This window comes from Impatiens glandulifera, chromosome 7, assembly GCF_907164915.1.
Source record: "Impatiens glandulifera chromosome 7, dImpGla2.1, whole genome shotgun sequence".
Classification (NCBI taxonomy): Eukaryota; Viridiplantae; Streptophyta; class Magnoliopsida; order Ericales; family Balsaminaceae; genus Impatiens; species Impatiens glandulifera.
Window position 1 is genome coordinate 4834189 of NC_061868.1, and position 19353 is coordinate 4853541.

A 19353-nucleotide genomic window follows, 5' to 3' on the forward strand; every position below is an offset into this window, starting at 1 on the left:
TTCACTCTTCAGAAAAGGAAGATGAAGCTGTTCATTTATATATATTCTTATAAGTTAATTTACATATATACCCTTTGCCTTCAATTATTACAAGTATGAAATTACGTAATACCCCACATAAATTTAATTTGCACCGCTTTAGATATTTATTTGTTTTATTATAATAGATTAATAATTAATTATTTAAATTGTAACTTCCAATAAGCTCCATGGACATCTCTCCATGTTTGACTAAAGAATGAGGGTAAGATTGTCACGACAATGTGCATGTTATATTTTGTCCTATTCGGATGATGACGTGGCGGTAGGACCACATAAGAGTAGATGCATGAATTAATTGCCCATCATTTCTTTGGATTGAATCGGCTGTAATTGGAAAGATAAACTTAGGTGTGTTTGATTCATAATTTAATACCACCTAAATATATTGAGATTTTTACCATTGTTGAGAGATACTTTGAGTTCGGTTGAATTGAGTCGATATGTTCTTTATCTCTCGATTATTTTTTGGTGAATTATTTGGCTCAAAAGAAATTGTAAGACGTTCAGTGATCATTGTCGACTAATACGTTTATTTAATAACGCTATTATTATGACTTTTAGTGATAGCAGTAGTTGATCTCGGATCTTCGAGCTTGTTAACATGATGTTATGTTGGTTTATTTGTAAACATTTTTTATGTTTACGTTGTTAATCTCAAATATTTAATATTGTTGTGTTTTGAATTTGTTTAGTCTTTATGCTTTGTTCGTTCTTTAACAGCTGAATACATGTGTTTTTTATTTGATTTTGTTGTTATGTTTAAACGATTATCATTTATATCATATTCTTTAGGTACATTTTAAAAAAAATATATATATATATATAATGCAATTTTTAACCTATTATTAAAATAATTTTAACATATAAATGATTATAAATAAGTTGAGCTAATGATTTTTTTCTCCCTTTATTATTTTCTCTATATAACCATAATAATTAAAATAAATTGAATTATAAATACTCTTAAACCTATATTATTCATTAAAAAAATAAGATAAAGTGACTAATTTTGTTATTTTTATTTGATAAAAAGTTGAAAATTAATATAATCTCAAAATGACATTGATTTCAATCTAAGATGTTTTAAATATAAATTGAATTATGGACATTTATTCTCTTAAAATTACCCTCGTCATTTGAGATACCTTAGTGAGTAACAGAAAAAATTAATAATAAATAATGAAGGGATCAATGAGAAGAAAAAATGAGTTTGGATGATATGGTATAATCAAATGCCAATTTATTTGGACTAAACCAAATCACCAAACTCCTAATATATGCTAAGAAATGAGAGATTATACTTAGTAAGGAGAAAATGCAAAATACAACCGTCCAGTTTAACATTCATTATTTCTAAGACTGGAATTTACTCTAAAAATATGAATATGAAGTGATAGTAAAATGGTTTATTGCAACAATGAGGGAGTTAATGGAGGCTCCTAAATCGAAGACATATACTATTAGAAGTAATTCTACATAAACAATCAATGAAGTCTGAAAAACAATATTGAGAAAAAGACTGAAGATCATACATACAAAAAAAAAATTCTACTTGGGCAATGTAAAAAAAAATGGATGTACTAAATTCTCCTTTTTAATTTAAATTGCATACTGTAGTAAAAAAAATTGTGTTAAGGAATGAGAAAATATAGTGGTAGAAAACTATATAGGAAATAATAGAGTTTTTTACATAGTCACCAAAGAGACACTTATGAAGCAATGGGAGAAAAAAAAATTAGAAAATTTTTTCAAAAAATGTATATGATCTCTACTTTATAGAATTTAAGAGATGATCAAACCTAAAGAAACAACTCAGATAACTTTAAAATATCTCTACCAACATGTATAATGTAGAAATTCTTAGTCATTTTGCAGGTTTATTGGGTAGACATTAATTATATATAGACCCAATTACTAATGGATGAGAACATCTTTCTTTTTTCTAGAATTAGTATTGATGTGCATCCTCGAAGCACATTGCCAAATAAAATGACAGTAGTTGATAGGAAATGAAACTCTACTATCATGGAAATCACTTATGAGTGAAGGCCACACAAGTGTTCATTCTGCAATACTTTCCAACATGTCAGTACGAAATGTGCTCAAGCTAAGAAAAAAGAGTAGAGAATACTGAAAGACCAGGAAGAAAAAATACAAGTAAATAAAACAGAGGAGTCTAACAAAAAAAAAAGCAAAATATGGAGGAAGAGTAGGAAGTTAAATCAAGAAGGACTCTAAAAATGAAGAAATTAATGTGATTGAAGAATACAGTCAAGTTGTAGTATAGGAAACCAGAGAGGAAGATACTCAGACTAATCAAGTTGAAATAGAGAATACTAAAGCTGATGCTGAAGAAAATAAAGACAAAAATCCTGAAATTCAAGTAGAGGACAACATAGATAAGAACCTTAAAGTCCTGAAAAAGAACTCTTTCTATCAGATTAACACGAGTTCGTACAAAAAATATTACACAATGGAGCTAAGCAAGCATCGTCATTTTATTCAATTCAATCTCCTTACATCGCAAGAGGAAAGGAAATGAGAAGAAGGTCTTATGAAGCAACATGCTTATATAGAAATAAACACCCTTATTATGGTTGTTATGATCTTTTTTTTTATTATATTCTTTTCATTTGTAATCTTTGTTGTTTGTTTTTGTGAATGTTACTATTCTTTAATCATAGCTAGGATTTTTCTAATTTTAATTATTGACTCTTCCACTTTTGAGATTTTTAATAAAATGGTATTAACCGTTTTAAAATTTTTTTAATAGTAAATCAACTAAATTAAAATAATTAAAAAAAGAATAGAAAGATAAATAATTAAAAAAATACTAATTCATCCATTAAAATAATAAAATATATTTATTTTTATAAAATTAAAATTTTAAATAAAAAATTATTATACTAATTAAAATTATAAATAACTGCATTTTCAATAAAAAAAAACTAATAAAATTTTAAATAACCTAACATCAAACCAGCTAGGTTAGGTTTGAATTAAGGTGTTCAATTTTTTTAAAAAAAAATCAGATTTTATTTCAAATCAAATAAGAAATCATAAATAATTCAATTTGTATTGTATCATACTTGGTGTATGATAAAATCAAGTTTAAAAACACAAATAAAAAATATATTCTAAAATTATCATTAATTATTTATTAAAAACCAATATGCAAATTCATATCTATGAAAAGAGTTATTGATTGCTTCTAAAATGACACGAGGTAACACGGTCCGACCGACCTAATTCTTGTCAAATCAACGTCAAGATGAGAAGAAAATAATGCAATTTTTATAAGATTAAGGACCACACTAAACATTATGTTGACAATCTTAGTCTTTCATTTGAGAGTAACTTGAATTTGGGTTAGACAATAATAGGATGTTCGCTTTAATAATACTTGTGTGTTGTTGATAAACCGATAGAAACTTGTCAATCTTAATAATTGCTGCAATAGGATTTATTGCGTTCTTAATAAAATGATAAATACTGGACAATCTTAACAGTCACTTGTAATGTATCTAGATATTACCTATCAAACATTTATCCAGAATTTGTTTATAATTTATTTGTGAATTTAAGTACTTAAGGAATTTAATAAATACTTAACAATTTATATATATATATATATATATATATGGAAATGGTAGAGAGCGGGAGGGAAAGAATTGACACAAATATGTAAGGAAATGATGTGTCATTCTTTCATTGGATTAAAAATTTTAAAATTCTCTCCTATTACATTTTGAATCCAATATAGGGATGACAAATCATTTCCCTACATATTCTTGTCAATTCTTTTCTGCTCTCTATCATTTCCCATATATATATATATATATATAACCATATAGAGACTCTCGTTTTCCTTTTTGCTTGATCTTTATTTTTTTTTACTTAATTTTGTAAAAATTGGACGATTGAGAAATCTTTGTTTCTCTTTTGCTTGAAGAAGAATTCGATAACGGCTTAGCATAAAATTTTCCCAAGATTTTGATAATGATTAATGTGTAAATTTCTATTTTATATAAAATCAAATTGTAGTTTTAATGAGTAATTTTTTGAAAAAAAATAAAAAAAACTTAAATAATTCTTAACCAGCAAGGCCCATGTTAAATAGGTTTGGTTAATGGGCTATATATCTATTAAAATTTAACTAGCATTAATCAATTTCATTAGTCTAATGCCTTGTTTTATGAAATATTATTTGATGAAATTTAAATAACTTATGTATACCATTAAAAATCTTTTAATTATTTAGTTTAAATAAACTCAAATAACTCAGTTTTCAATCAAACATACATTTTTTAATTTGTTAAAAGTTTATTTAGATTTAATTCAAAGAGTTCATTAATCTATTATCAATTAAAATAGTAAATTACACTATTTTATTTATATATGAATATTCTTTAGTTATATAACTAAAATAACCTCAAATAATCATTTTTTTCATCAAATAGTTCATATTATTTTCATTTAAGCCTACATCAAACAAGGTCTATATTATTATTTTGCTTAAAAATTCTTGTTTATTGGGCCTTTATTGGCAAACAAAGTTATTCAATAACCCAATTATTATTGCCCATCTACTCCTATTTAACAATCACCTAAGAAATTTTTTAAGTATTCAACTAATTTTTTATTTTATTTTTTTTAGTTCAATTGAACAAAAAATTGTCTTCTAAACACCAAAGCAAATAGTCTTAGACATAACTCATTAAATACCTATAAAATTCATAGAAGATGCTAAATACTCTATATTAATAGATGAAATATGTTCGAGAAGTAAAATTATATTAACTATTTAAGAAAATAAAACATAAACAATCTATTATGAATTTATGATCTACAAACATCTTTGAATTGAATTAAGAGACTGAAGTAGGGATTTAAAAAATGAAGAAAAGAAAAGCAAGGATTGAAATCAAAATAGATAAAGTGTAAGGATTTATATGAAAATCTAGGAACTATTTAGTTGCTTATTTAGGAGTTTTAATTTATTTGTAGATACACTGATTTGATTACTAAAATGATAGACCAAGAAAATATAATAATGAAAACAAATTATATTAATAAACAACCAAATCTAATCCATCAATGTCCTTCCAAACGAGTTAAGAACAAAAAGTCAGCAACGGTTAATATATGTTGATATTAGACTACAAATAAACAGATTTAATAAATAAATAAAAAATTATTTATATTTAATTTAAAAAACTAACCTAACTCCGCGTTAATAATTTACAATTTCATTCATGTAAAGACGTTGTAAGTGTAATTATTTTAAAAAGGAATCATTTTGATTAGTACAAATATTTCTATGAATTTTCTTTTTAATATATATATATATATATAATAATATGCTTAATTTGAACTTATAACCTAACCAAATAAGTTTAACCATTTAATCAACTAATCTAATAAAACGTTATATTTTAAATTCAACACCAAATTTGATAAAAGTGCGACATTTCTAACAATATAAGTTTAACTTTTTAACTAATAATAATGTTTAATTTGAATTTGCTTAATTTGTCGGGTCAAGAGCTTGGTTAATTTGGATATATATATATATATGTGAGAGTAAATGAATATTTGGTTTCAGAATCCCAAATATCACTGTTTATTGAAAAAATAATATCTTTATTATTTAAAATAAAATTTATTAATTTTAAATTTTTTTTATCATACAAAATTTAGTGAAATTTTTTCATATCTTGTTGAAGACATTTTTTTTATAGTTTTAATAAAATTTGAGGATTCAAACATAGAAAAAGGATATTCATCAACTATTATAAGTTAGGTAAATTCTAATTTGCAAAATTAGGATCATATTTAAATAATTTTATTGTATTTAATAAGTCATTGATTTAAATATATACCATGAAATTAGACATTCTACTTTTTTTTGTGAATAAATTTGAATAAAACTAAAATAATTCTATACCTCTTTTAGAACTAGTTATGCGGCGATTAGGAATATTTATGGATGGCTGATATAGCCCATGGGGTCTGAGATTTTAATAAGCGAACCTGAACATAGAGAAACTCCAATATTTTTCATTATATCTAAGAAAAAAAATATGAAAAGTTTAATCAAACCTCTCTCTTGAAAACTATTGTTTTTGAAAGATGTGAATAGAAGAAAATATGTGAGGTTTACAATACAATTTCAATCTTATTTATAATCAAATTCGGAGAGAGAGAAAAAATTAATTAAATTAAGATTTTGAGTAAATTGAATAACATTATAATTAATAAAATTCTATCGGTTATTAATTAGTTAAGTAAGCAACGTTAAGAAATATATTTTGAAATGATTCACTCATTAATTAATTAATTAAGTGAATAACGTTAGTTATTAATTAAGTGAGAAAAAGTTTAGCATAATATTTTAAAAAATGTGAGTTATTTGTTAAGAGAACGAAAAGACATATAAAAAACGTGAGTTATAAGATGAGAGGTCGATTAAGGTGTTGGTTTGACGATGATAAGAGGTGTATGAAAGTGTGTGAGGTCACGAAATGAGATGTCGATTGAAATTTGGCGATTGGTTTACCGAAGTAGGGTAAAAAAAGAAGTCACAATAATATAAAAGAGGATGATAATAAATGAGATATTAGTGGTTAAAGTATATATGAATGAGATGTTAATTAATCGAATTATAAATGTGTGTGAGATCACAGGATTATAGGTTTATTGGGATTTTTGGGTGATTGCCCGAGTGGATAAAGAGGAATATGAAAAATGTGATTCAGAAGATAAGAGATCGATTTGTGGTAAAAGAGGTCGCGGAAAGGATAAAAATCATGAGATGAGAGGTGGGGTTTGTGGGGATAAACGGTCGATAATAAAGGAGATCGAATGGTTACAAATAATATGAATGAAATTTTGATTGATCGAAATGTAAAAATGTGTGAGCTCACGATATTAGAGGTCGATTAAGATTGGTGGTTGATTTGATGAGAGATAATAGGTGTGTGAAAGTGTGTGAAAGTCACGATATGAGATGTAAATTGTGTGATTGGTGGTTGGTTTGTCGAAGTGGTGGTAAAAAATATCGTGGTAATGAATAAGAGGTCGATAATAGTGTAAAACACGTCTAACATTATTTTAAATAAGAACAAAATATATGACACAACTTTAAGTAAAATTTATGTATCAATTTATAGTAATTAACACGATAAATGGTATAATTGACTTGATTCTTACTAAAAAGAAATCAATATTCTTTTAAGTGTTTTTCAAACCCATAATTTATTTTTTAATTTTAAAATATATGTTAATATTAAATTTTGAATTAAACTTAATTTTTACAGATTAAAACTAATTTTAAACTGATTATATTTAAATAATATTAATTTTATCTAAATATTTATAAATAAATAATATTTTATTTATATTTTTATCTGTGCAAATCAACGAAAATTAAATTTATGGTAGTTTTTTTTTTTTAAACAGATGTAACAAATTAACCTACAATTTTATAAATTGGACCCAAAAAAAATCACTACTGTTGGTTCTGTTTTTTCCTTATACCCTATTGGGACATGAAATATCTTCTAATTAAATTCATTTCTTAAAGAGGTTTACATTACGTAGGAATCGATCTCTTATCTTCTAATTAAATTCATTTTTTCCTTATACCCTATAAGACAACTGTTTTCCATCTTAACTTTACAAGCATTGGCCACATGTGTTGTTTTTGTTTTTGCATATATATATATATATATATATATATATAATATTTTAATATTAAAATTATTAATAATAATTTATTGATACAGGTTTGTTTCGTTAGAGGTTATTTGAATAAATTTATATTATTTAAAAAATATTAATTGATGTTAATTTTGAAAAAATATGTTTTTTTATATTTAAAATATATTAATTTTTTAAAAATAATATTTTAATTTTTTAATTAATTAATTATGTGATTTGTTTAATAAAACTTAATGAAATGATGTTTAATTATATATATTAAAAAAATACTGAAACAGTGCATTATTTATCATATATCTTAAACTTAAGTTATATCAAGTGAAAGTATTGGTTTTAAGATAAAAAATATATATATATATATATATGACGAATTCTATTTTTTCTACCATGCTTTAAATGTTATATCATTCTAATATCTTCACTTCAAAATAAAAATATTTGTTTTATCATATATTTATTTGTTAATATTTTTAATCTAACGTGGATTTAGATTTTTTAAATAATTCAAAAAAAATAAACATCATTTCATTTCAAGTCTAATTTATTATATATCACTAAATTCTTTAATTAAAATAATAAAATACTCTTTATTTTAAATTATTATTTTAATTTTATTTATATATATATTAATAATTTTTAAAGTTTTTTATAAAAATAATAATCACCTCCTCAATATTTTTTTCTCTCACAATTTGAATAAGTCAGATGGAGAACAAAACTCATCATATTGATGAATGAGTTATTTGGATAAATCATGGGTTTCGCCAATTAATCCTTGTTGGAGGAAATTAGTAAAAAAAATTAAAATTTATTCCTATTATACCCCTCCAACGATTGATCCTTGAAAACAAGGCTACGAAGTGGCTGTCACGTGGGTTGAAGAGAGAAATAAAAAATATATATATATATATATATAATATTAATAAGTGTTTCAATTCCCTCTCTCTCTTCTTTTCTTTTTTTATTTCCGGCGATCTCTTTCTTATCTAGCGATTTCGCTCTCCGGTTTCCGCGACTTCTTCTCTTCATCGTCGTCTGATCGAAAATGATAAGTTTTTTCGCTCTCCTTCGTTTATCTTTACTTCATTTCGAAAATGGTAGGTCCAAGTTCATACTACTTCTCTTCGTTTCGGGCTGGTGTTGGTACAGGTACATCGTCCAGCAAGACTCCAATGTAAAATAATAAGAAATTTTATCTTTTTAGAAACGAATTTGTTTAGCGTAGATGATTTTGATATCAATATTCTATTTAGTACATTGATAGGGTTTAGCTGTAGAAACGTTTTGAATATGGTTGTAAAAGTATGCAATTAGGGTTTAGCTTAGAAACGTTTTTAGCGATTAGGGTTTAGCGTAAAGACGTTTTCTATATCCACATTCTGTTTAGTGAGCGATTATGGTGTACATTTCGAATATGGTTGTAAAAAAGAGTCCTAAAACCATCATTTTGGGACGAGAAACCACCATTTCAGGTCCCGAAATTTCGAATATGGTTGTAAAAAAAGTTCCAAAACCACCATTTTGGGACGAGAAACGACCATTTCGGGTCCTGAAATGATGGTTTCGGAACTCGAAATGATAGTTTTGGGATCCAAAATGGTGGTTTCGGGACATTTTTAAATATCTATCATCTTTATGGTTCATTTTTTTTTCATTTGCTTCTTTTGATTTTGTAGAGCAAATAAACGTAAAAGAAATGTGGCCTAAAAAAGAGTTCACCTAAATTATCGCAAAAAAAACAAAGCAGCCCACAACATATTTTTAAAGAGGACCTCATATTTTGGCATTTTCAATCTTCTTGAACTACTGTCTAATCAACCAAATAGGATGTGAATGCCATGGGCTTTGTCTCTCTTCTATCACTATCGCTTTCAAAATGCTCCAATGAGATATCTCGTTAAAATGTTTGACTGTACTAAATTTGCATTAATCCTAGAGAGTAGCGAGGAAGTAAAAATTTAAGAAGATGATGTTTAAATCGTATTGGGCATCCCCAGAGGGGAGCTAGATATTGTAGAATATGAGGATAACGAGACCGATAAGAACTTGAAGAACTTTAGGACTCAATGGGGGTAACTTGGTAAATGGCGATCCTATAGTGACCGATATGCCAAAGAAAATCATGGAGAACAAAGTAGATGACAAAATTTTCAAGATAGACTTCATATTATATGTTGTCAGCTGCTTTCTCTGGTGTGATCACCTAGGTCAACTATCTAGGTATATCTCAAAATTTACATATAGGTATGATATATGTATTGTTAATCATCTCAAATCTGTTTTTTTGTACTTGCATGTTTAGAATTCTGAAATATATTTTAGATATTCTTAATATCCCAAAGTTTAATTGGTGAAAATTCGTACTTCAAAGATTAGTTAAATTATGCAAAAGATGGAAGAAGCACGAAAAATGATATTTCCAATGACCACATATGTTCTTTATCGTAAGTTATCTTTGTCATCACTACTTGATTTTGGTGGTTGCAAATGTAAATGTTTTAACATATTTATTCAATCAATATATGTATATTTTCATTTGTACTACTTGTATAGAGTCAGCAACCCTGAACTCCAAATTGATGAGCGTCGATTTCCTATATTGTCATGTTGGAATGACATGAAGTTGAAGGTTGTGTTGGAAACGGAGTTAACATATGAAGGATTTGGACGTGGAAGCGATGTTGAAAGCATTCCACTTCCACCTCTTCAGAACGAGGAGAACGATGAGGCAGATGGGGGGAGAACGATGATGCAGATGGGGGTGTCTCAGCATGAGGAAGTAGTAGTAGATAGGGGTGCCTCAGAAGGCAACACCTCAGAAAAAAAATAAGGGTGCAGATTTTTAATGCATTGATTCAGATTGCTACATCTACACACCGCATTATCAAAGCCACAAAAGTTTTGGCATAATTAAGTGTCGATTGGGACACATCGCCATTATATGACAACTCGATCCACATCTTATACAATTCCATGGACAATGATAAACGTCTTAGGGATGCTATGCACAAATACTTCAAAAATCGAACACCCACTACAGAAAATGAAAATATAAATGACAAAACACCCGAAGTGGTGGCACGGGAAGAGGAAAATCGTTTACAAATGGTGGTTAGTGTTGTAAAAAGACCAGAATTGGTGATTAAAGAAACACACAATTTGGTAGTAGAAAAAATCCCCAGCGGACTGCGAAAAATCCGGCACACCTTCAATCTTCGTATATGATTAAGAACAAGCTAAAAATTCAATCTTACTTTGACTATGCCAAAGTAGATAATCGAGATGAAATCATTATTGGGTTCATTTTTGCAAATGAAGATGATGAGAAGATTAGGTAATTAATGATGTTGATATCTTCATAGTTAGTATAATATTGAGTCGATAGTGGATCATATCGTTGTCTTGTTGTGTTGAATCCAACACTATTGATGGTGTGACCGTATTTCCCTTCATTTTTTTTATCTCAAAGACGACTTCTTAGGGATTTTATCAATTAAAGATTGTTTCCTCTTTATTGGTGGTCATCTTCGACTTCTAACTTTGTTAGGAGTGTGTATCAAAATGGATGTAGATGGAGATGGAGATGCTTTTGTGCTTTTATCTTTAGATTCTTCCATGCTTCCATGATTAAGTGACATAAGTTGTTCCATCAAGCATTTTATGTCGTTCATCCAATAAAATAATTGTCTTCAGATTTTACTCCAACTTGTTGAACCTCTTGAATCAATCGAGTTAGACTATTATGACGTTTTTTTCTTCCACGGACATATCTGAATCATAAATGTTGGTGATAGTTTGATACGCATGCTTAATATCTTTATGTCACTGGTCCTTTATATAACACATTGGTACCTCAGTCACCCTTATTTTTTTCAACACGGACATGATATGCCTACACAAAATACCTTTAAACTCAAACAATTGACATTGACATTTAACATTGCAGTCCATTTCAGTATAATGCACTTTGTGAGAAACATCTCTTACATGTTCTCCATTAACCCCCAAAATGATTTCCTCAACTTTAATTATACAAGTTGTCCATTCCTCTTCAATGAATGAGATGTCGCACAACATCAACCCTCTAACTTCTTCTTGAACCAACCTAAATATATCTGTAGTGTAGAAGGTTTGGTATTGCCTTTCAAAGGCAAATCCACTTACAACTGGTATCAAATAATTAAACGATTGAAAATCCAATTTCTTTTCTCTCTCGATATTTCTCAACAGAGCCATATCATATTGCTCGACGAATTATTTGAGGATGTTTTAGAATACACGTAGTTATCAAAGAAGGCGTTCATACTTTCAATCCATTAAAATGTGGACATCCCTGCCCAAAATTGTACTTTCACATAAACATGTATCCATTTAGATCTTTCTAAAAATAAAGAATTCAACCAGATATTAGTTTTCAACTGATAATCTTCTATTAGTCTAATACAATCGTCTTCGCACTATTGAATATTTATGGAGTTGTATACTATGTTTTTCAGTCTCTTGTTTATTTGATTGTATTCAGTATGGCTTCCAAATTTTGTAGGAAGTTTCTTCATTATATGACACAAACAAAAACGATGATGAGTTTTAGGAAATACCTTCTAAATTGCAATCGTTATGGATCGACATTGGTATGTGATTATGACATTTAGAGGTCGATCATCCATACACTCCAACCAAATTCTAAACAACCAAGTGAAAGAATGTGAATCTTCACTTGACAATAAGCCACATCTAAGTAAAATGGATTGACCATGATGATTAACCCCAACAAACGGAGCGAAAGGCATGCCATAATTGTCAAATAGGTTGTATCGAAAGAGATAACATCGTGAAAATTGTGAAAGGCGGCCATACAATTTTCATCTGCCCAAAACACGTTTTTAATTCGGGATTCCTCGTCCAAATCAATAAGGTAGAAGAAGTTTGAGTTCCTGGTTTGCATTATTAAAAAATAATTAGTGAGTGTTTCAGCATCCCCACTCCTTAACCTCAACTTTCGTGCTTCTGTAACGTAATTTATACATGTTCTCTCATCGAAAGACATGTTTTCATACCCTCCAGCTTCCACTACAAGGGGTTGAAATGTTTTGGCCACAGTTATTCCAGCTTCATCGTTTGTATTCAATCTCCTCTTTACATTTCCGTCTATTACTTTGTAGGATCTAACATGGCGTATCCTCTTAAGGCTTAATGTACGGTTGTGCTCAAGACAAAATACGTGTTATCATATATTTTCTTTCATTCCGAACAACAACATTAATCTTTGATTTTCAATCTCTCTTCGTTATTGGTCTAGGCTGATGAAACTTATTTTTGGTTTTCGATTCTTTCATAAAACTCTTGACACAACCAATGCTGAAGTATTTTCTCTTACCACCTACATTTTTACTCTCTAACCTGGTAATGTCGAATCCAGTTAAGTGGGCATATGATGTGTGGAAATCAAAAAGTTGTTCTTCAAAGGAAAATGTCATTCCAACATTGCACTACAAAAAAAATGTAACTATAAGAAATACGTCCCAAAATAATGGTTTCGGGACATTTTGAGACATTTCCCTCGAAATTTCATTTTCTAGACGTCGAAATGCACATTTTCTATACAAAACATTTGCACCAACAATTGGGTACATTTCATGTTCAACGGGGGATTTGTTTAGGTTCAATGCTTCATCTAGCTTCATCTAGTATGTTGTTTAGATTCGGTGCTTTAGTGTTGGTTTCCTGAAAGATAAAAAAAGTCTGTTATCATACAAAAATAAACTGAACAATATTGTTAAATAACTAGATATGTAAAAACAATACAATGCGTAGGGTTTGGTTAAGAGAAGATTTTCTTTGGAAAAGCTTTATAGAGAGAAATAAATGAAGTGATTTGAGTTTTATTTTGAATTTATACGAATTTATTTCTCTCTCCAATCCACGTCGTGGACAGGCCACGTAGAAGAATTCGTGGTCTTTATTTTTATTGTTTATCATTTCTAATATATATATATATATATATATTATAATTAATAATATTATTTTTAAATGAAATAATTTAATTTATATTAAATTAAATTTTAAAATATAATAAAAAAATATTTAAAAAATTATAGATATCTTAATATAATTTAAATATTATATAAGATAATATAATATATTATAATTTTATTTATATGGTGTATTTATTTTTATTTAATATAAAATTTTTAATTGAAATAAATTTTATAAGATAATAACTAAAAATTAAATAAATTTATTAGAATATTTATTTAGAATAATTGTTTAAAGTTAGTAAATACAAAAAATTAAATAAATTTATTTATAAATATTTGATTTAAAAGAGATATATTTATAAATTAATTAATATTTTTATTTAAATATATTTAATTTTATTTTCTAGTATAATTATTTATTTAAATTATTTAAAATTTAAATGGTATATTAGATAATATAGTTGGTTATAATTTTATTTATAATTTGAATTTATTAATATTTAATATAATTTTTTTTAAATGAAATAAGTTATTAATTTAATTTATATGAAAATAAATATAAGATATAATATATATATATATTATTTTTTAATAATATAAAATAAAATATTTAAGTAAATGGTAATTTTGGTATTTTAATTAATAAAATGATTGATTTAATTTATGATGTGATTGTTGAGTTTTATGATAAAACTTAGAACCAATTAATTATGATATTGTTTTTCGGTCAACTATCGACCAACTTAACCTATTTGTTCAACTATTCTTAAAGTAACCTAGTTTACTATTCAAACTCAGTATTATATATATATATATATATATATATATATATATTTAAATTATTGTTTTTATAAACTTAATAAATTTAAATTATTATTTATATGAATTAAATTATTAATTTTTATAAAATTTAATTATTTATATTTTGATATATATTTTAAATTATTATTTTATAAAAAAAAATATATTAAATACTTATAAAAATTTGTTGTGAAGAGACAATAAAATGAAAAATTAATTAGACTAAATTTATTATAAATAAATAAGACAATGAAAATGTTAGATTAGACTATTCATAATAAAAATTATATTTAGTAAATATTTATGAAAATTAATAATTTAAATATATTGTGATGACAATAAAGAATATTTTTCTGAAAAATCAGTGTGAGTGATGGTGAACTTATTAATTTTATTATTAAAAAGTTATATAAATTAATAATTAAAATATATATATATATTAAAATATAAATAATTAAATTTATAAAAATAATAATTTAAAATATATATCAAAATATAAAGAATTTATAAAAATAATAATTTAAATATATCATATTTATAAAAATAATAATTTAAATATATATATATAATAATGATTTTAAATATAAATAAATTAATTAATTTTAAATTTTAAAAATATAAAAATATAAAATATAAAAACTGAATTTAAATAATAAACTAGGTTAATTTATGAATAAATAAAAAAAGTATTTCATTCACAAAAATATATTAGTTTGGGAAGTTTAACGGGAACAATGTTATACTGGGAATTGTACCTAAAATTTGGGTTTTATCCCAATAACCCAAAGATCAAACAAGCTCTTAGCGATACAAACAAGGGTGCAAAAAGTGAGAAACAAACAGACCCTATAAAAAGTGTAGCGACAGTTGTTTGTTGGCAGAATCCAACAGTGATGGTGGTTGTGTTATGATAGCATTGTCTCTAAATGGGTCCCCACGTGCAACTTTCAGTATCATTATCCCCCACTTCTTTATTTATTTTTAAATAAAATATTCATACTTTAAAATCTGATCAAAATTATTTTTAAAAAAATGCCCAATATTAATAATTGAAAACTAAAGTAGGATATATATATATATATGGATGATTTCATATTGAAGTGACTTGATTTGTTTTTTTAATGACTTTCTATCCAGGCATGGAAATCACTTTTGTTACAAGTTAAAATATTATCTTATTTATCAAATAATGTAAAAAAACATATAAATTAATGTACTATCTATCAAAACAAATTAATGATTTTTGTATTGGAATTAAGTCAATATATGAGTCAGTGGGATAATTCTCATCTATTTGAATTGTCACTCTTGGAATACTTTTTCTTTTTGAGAATTAAGATTAAATTTAATTAAAGTTTTCATTCTCTACAAAATAATCAAATACCAATCACTTAATTCATATTACTCTTTAAAAAAAATGAAAAAAGCATTTCTTGGTTTACATTTTCCGAAATGGAAAATTAACAGCAACAACTAATTACCAATTACTCCTTACATTATACATACATATTTAACAAATAATAACAATAATAAAATTATTATTATTATTATCACTCCAATTTTATCAAAGGGGTTCTTGCAAAGTCACCACCAAAGGACTCCTAACTAAATGTTTCCCGTCCGACCAAACAATTGTACCACTTTTCGTCTCCGAACTCCCCGTCGCCAGCTTCACCGCCGTTGCCTCCACCCTCACCAAATAACTCAGCCTCTGTCCCGCTCGTCGGAACACCAGTTTTTCCGGCTCCACCTTAACAAACATCCCTTTAGGCGAAGTTACTGTCACTTTATACACGCTATTCGCCTCCCCTACATTCGTAACCGTCCTAATAAAATGCGTCGACATTTGACGCTTCCCGTATTGTTGGAAAACCGCAGTCATCGAAGGGTAATTCAAGTTACCAATATGCCCCGCTCTTTTCGCTCCTCGACAATCTGAGTTTTTTCGAGTAATTGTTTGAATGTTCTTGGCACTGTAATTTGAGTTGCAAAGGAAATCCACGTAGTCGTAGGAGGTTAAATCGTAGATTAGCCCGGGATCCATGGCTTTCTGCGGGTGGACTTGACCCGAACCGAAATCCATGACCGTTGATGAATTTCCTGTTGATTCGTCCATCATTGTTTGGCCTTGGTTATCTGATATGTATGCGGTTGTCATTAGAGCAGATTTTATGGCGGCTGGACTCCATTCTGGATGGGCCGCTTTTAAAAGAGCTGCTAGACCCGAGACGTGGGGACACGCCATGGAAGTTCCCGATAGAATGTTGAACTCGGTTCGTCGATTATCCGATGCGATACCTGTTGAGAATAGGTCTAATCTATTTAAAATGTTCAAAGGACAATAATAGAGAAGATTTTATAAGAGTGAATTGTAAATTAATAGTATTTTGATTAATATTTAAGATTATTCAAATAACTTAATCCAAACCAAATAAAATTATTGAATAAGCAAAATTGATTATTGAGAACTTCAAATAACTTTCTTTTTATTTAAAAGCAAGCAAGATCCATAACCCATAACCCACACTTCAATCTAAGATATTTTCAGTGAACTTTGATCCTCTATGAACTTTGTACACTTAAGTTATCTTAATGAATTCAAATAACTTGATTTCGAATTCATGTCAAATAGTATTCTCTTCTTTTTCTTTGCAAATTGAATTTCTTCTCGAACAAAAATGCCCTTTTTTTTATAGCTTCTACTTAAATCATTCAATTGCGAGAATTGAAACCTATTTAAAACTCTTTTCATTTAAACTATCATTAGAAAACTTGTTTATTATTGGGTCATTTAGTTATCACAGTCTATACAATCATAATCCCGACTCATTTTAAAACTCTCTATACAATATTCCTAACATTTGAACTATTCAATTATCTATATATAATGAAAAATAATCATATTTTGTCCCAATTTAATCATTGTGATCACTTTTAAAAACAAATACAACTTTTTTTTATCGATCAAATACTTACATTATGATTTTGAATTTTTTAGAAATGTAACACTAACCACAATTGTAACCAACTTCAAATTGTTTTAATGTCTATTAAGTTTGTTGGTAGCAGATTATTACGTAAACGCGAAACTTATAATCTCAATTAAACGCGGATAAGTATAAATCAAAAGAGAAGAATACCTGAAGGAGCAATTTTATCAGGCCAAGCTGCTAGAATATTTAATCCAGGTGCAATAATATCAGGTTTCATAATCTCCGGCGACTCTGGATTCGGTCCTCTGGCCGAGAAAGAAGCTACCACCGGAGCCGGCCGAATACCCAATTTCGTACCTTTAAAAACAATCGTCGCCGTCGCCGGAGAACGTGATTTCGAAACTGTCGATATATATTTTCTAATTTCATCACCGCCGATTGCACCTACTGCCGTCGCCGGTAAAACATGACAGTCAGCCACCAACCCTTCGCCGTCGAAAACTCCATTAGCTAAAATCATTCCCGTTCCTCCAGCTTTACGAACAACATCACCTTTCGCCGCCCTAGAATTGATTCCTCTGTCACAAACAACAATTTTCCCCTTTACAGAAATCGGATCTAACGAACCTTCTAAACAAAGAGACGATGAATAACCATCGCCACCGCCGCCGCCGTCAACGCCGGCGTAGATTAATGGGTACATCCTACCAGGAGTTAAAGCAGGCCCACTATAGATACTAACACCAGGAATGATTCTACCATTTCCAAGTTTAACATCAGCAGGGAAATCCCTATCGATTGTTCCGGCGCCGACAGTTGTCACCCACGGCGCGACATTCGTAACCGTTAATCCACCTGGTCCACCGTTACCTGCGGAAGCGGAGACGAAGATTCCGGCGTCGGAAGCTCCGAAGGCGCCGATTGCTATGGCGTCGAGATAATATGGGACGACGACACCGCCGACGCTGAGAGATATAACGTCGACACCGTCGGCTACGGCGGCGTCAAACGCCGCGAGTATGTCGGAATCGTAACAACCGGCGTTCCAACATACTTTATAAGCTGATAATCGGGCTTTTGGTGCCATACCGGCGGCGATACCTTTAGCGTAACCTAATGTAGATGCCGGGAAAACGTATCTACCGGCGGCGATTGATGCTGTGTGGGTTCCGTGTCCGTCGGAGTCTCTTGGCGATCGGTGTTCTGTTGTTTCGTTCATTTTTCCGTTTGTTGCTTCGTAACCGGCGGAGAAATATCTTGCTCCGATTAACTTCCGATTACATAAACTAGATGGGAAATCCTTGCCGGAAACGCATTCCCCTTTCCATTTTGACGGAACAGGGCTGAGATCTTTATCATTGAAACTTTCCCTTTCCGGCCAGATCCCTGTATCGATAACTCCAATAACCAGATCGGAACCGAAGTCCGATTCCTTGAGTAACCCAGCATTATCAGATGTCTTCAGACCGAGAAACTCCGGCGACCTGGTAGTATGGAGATGTCGGATCTGTTCTGGTATTACAGCCAAAACCCCTGGTACAGTTTCAAGGAATTTGGCTTGTGTTGATGAGAGTTTAGCGGAGAATCCATGGAAGACATTCTGGTAAGTATGAATGAGTAATTTCTGATCGGAATCATCATCATCATCATCGGGGGAGGAGGGGAGAGATGAGAGTGAAGAGTCGTACCAGTGTTTATTAGTTGGGAATACAGAAGGTCTAGCATCGTGATGAACTTGAACTATGAAGGTTTTTGCGTATATGGGGGGTTGGGAAAGAAATAGGAAAAGGATAGTGAGAGTGATGATCGCCATTTTAGGCCGGGTTGGAGCTTACCTGTAAGTGAGTGGGAGTATATAAATGAAAAAGAAGAGTTGG

The 19353-nt window shown here is 28.7% G+C and overlaps 1 protein-coding gene across 1 annotated transcript; it reads right to left on the reverse strand.

Moving 5' to 3' along the window:
* Window positions 1–15926: 15926 nt before the first annotated feature.
* On the reverse strand, window positions 15927–19353 carry LOC124944607 (subtilisin-like protease SBT1.5). Its single transcript, XM_047484906.1, has 2 exons — window positions 17684–19353; window positions 15927–16841 (listed from the first exon to the last, which is right to left on the reverse strand). Exons 1-2 carry the CDS (start codon window positions 19287–19289, stop codon window positions 16108–16110), a joined length of 2340 nt encoding a protein of 779 aa, XP_047340862.1. The 5' UTR covers window positions 19290–19353; the 3' UTR covers window positions 15927–16107.

Bases quoted from the DNA above. Each gene is read 5' to 3' on its own strand.
- LOC124944607 (XM_047484906.1), bottom strand. From the start codon at position 19,289: ATGGCGATCATCACTCTCACTATCCTTTTCCTATTTCTTTCCCAACCC. The intron at 16,842-17,683 runs GTATTCTTCTCT...TATTCTCAACAG, and splicing joins TGATAAAATTGCTCCTTCAG to GTATCGCATCGGATAATCGA.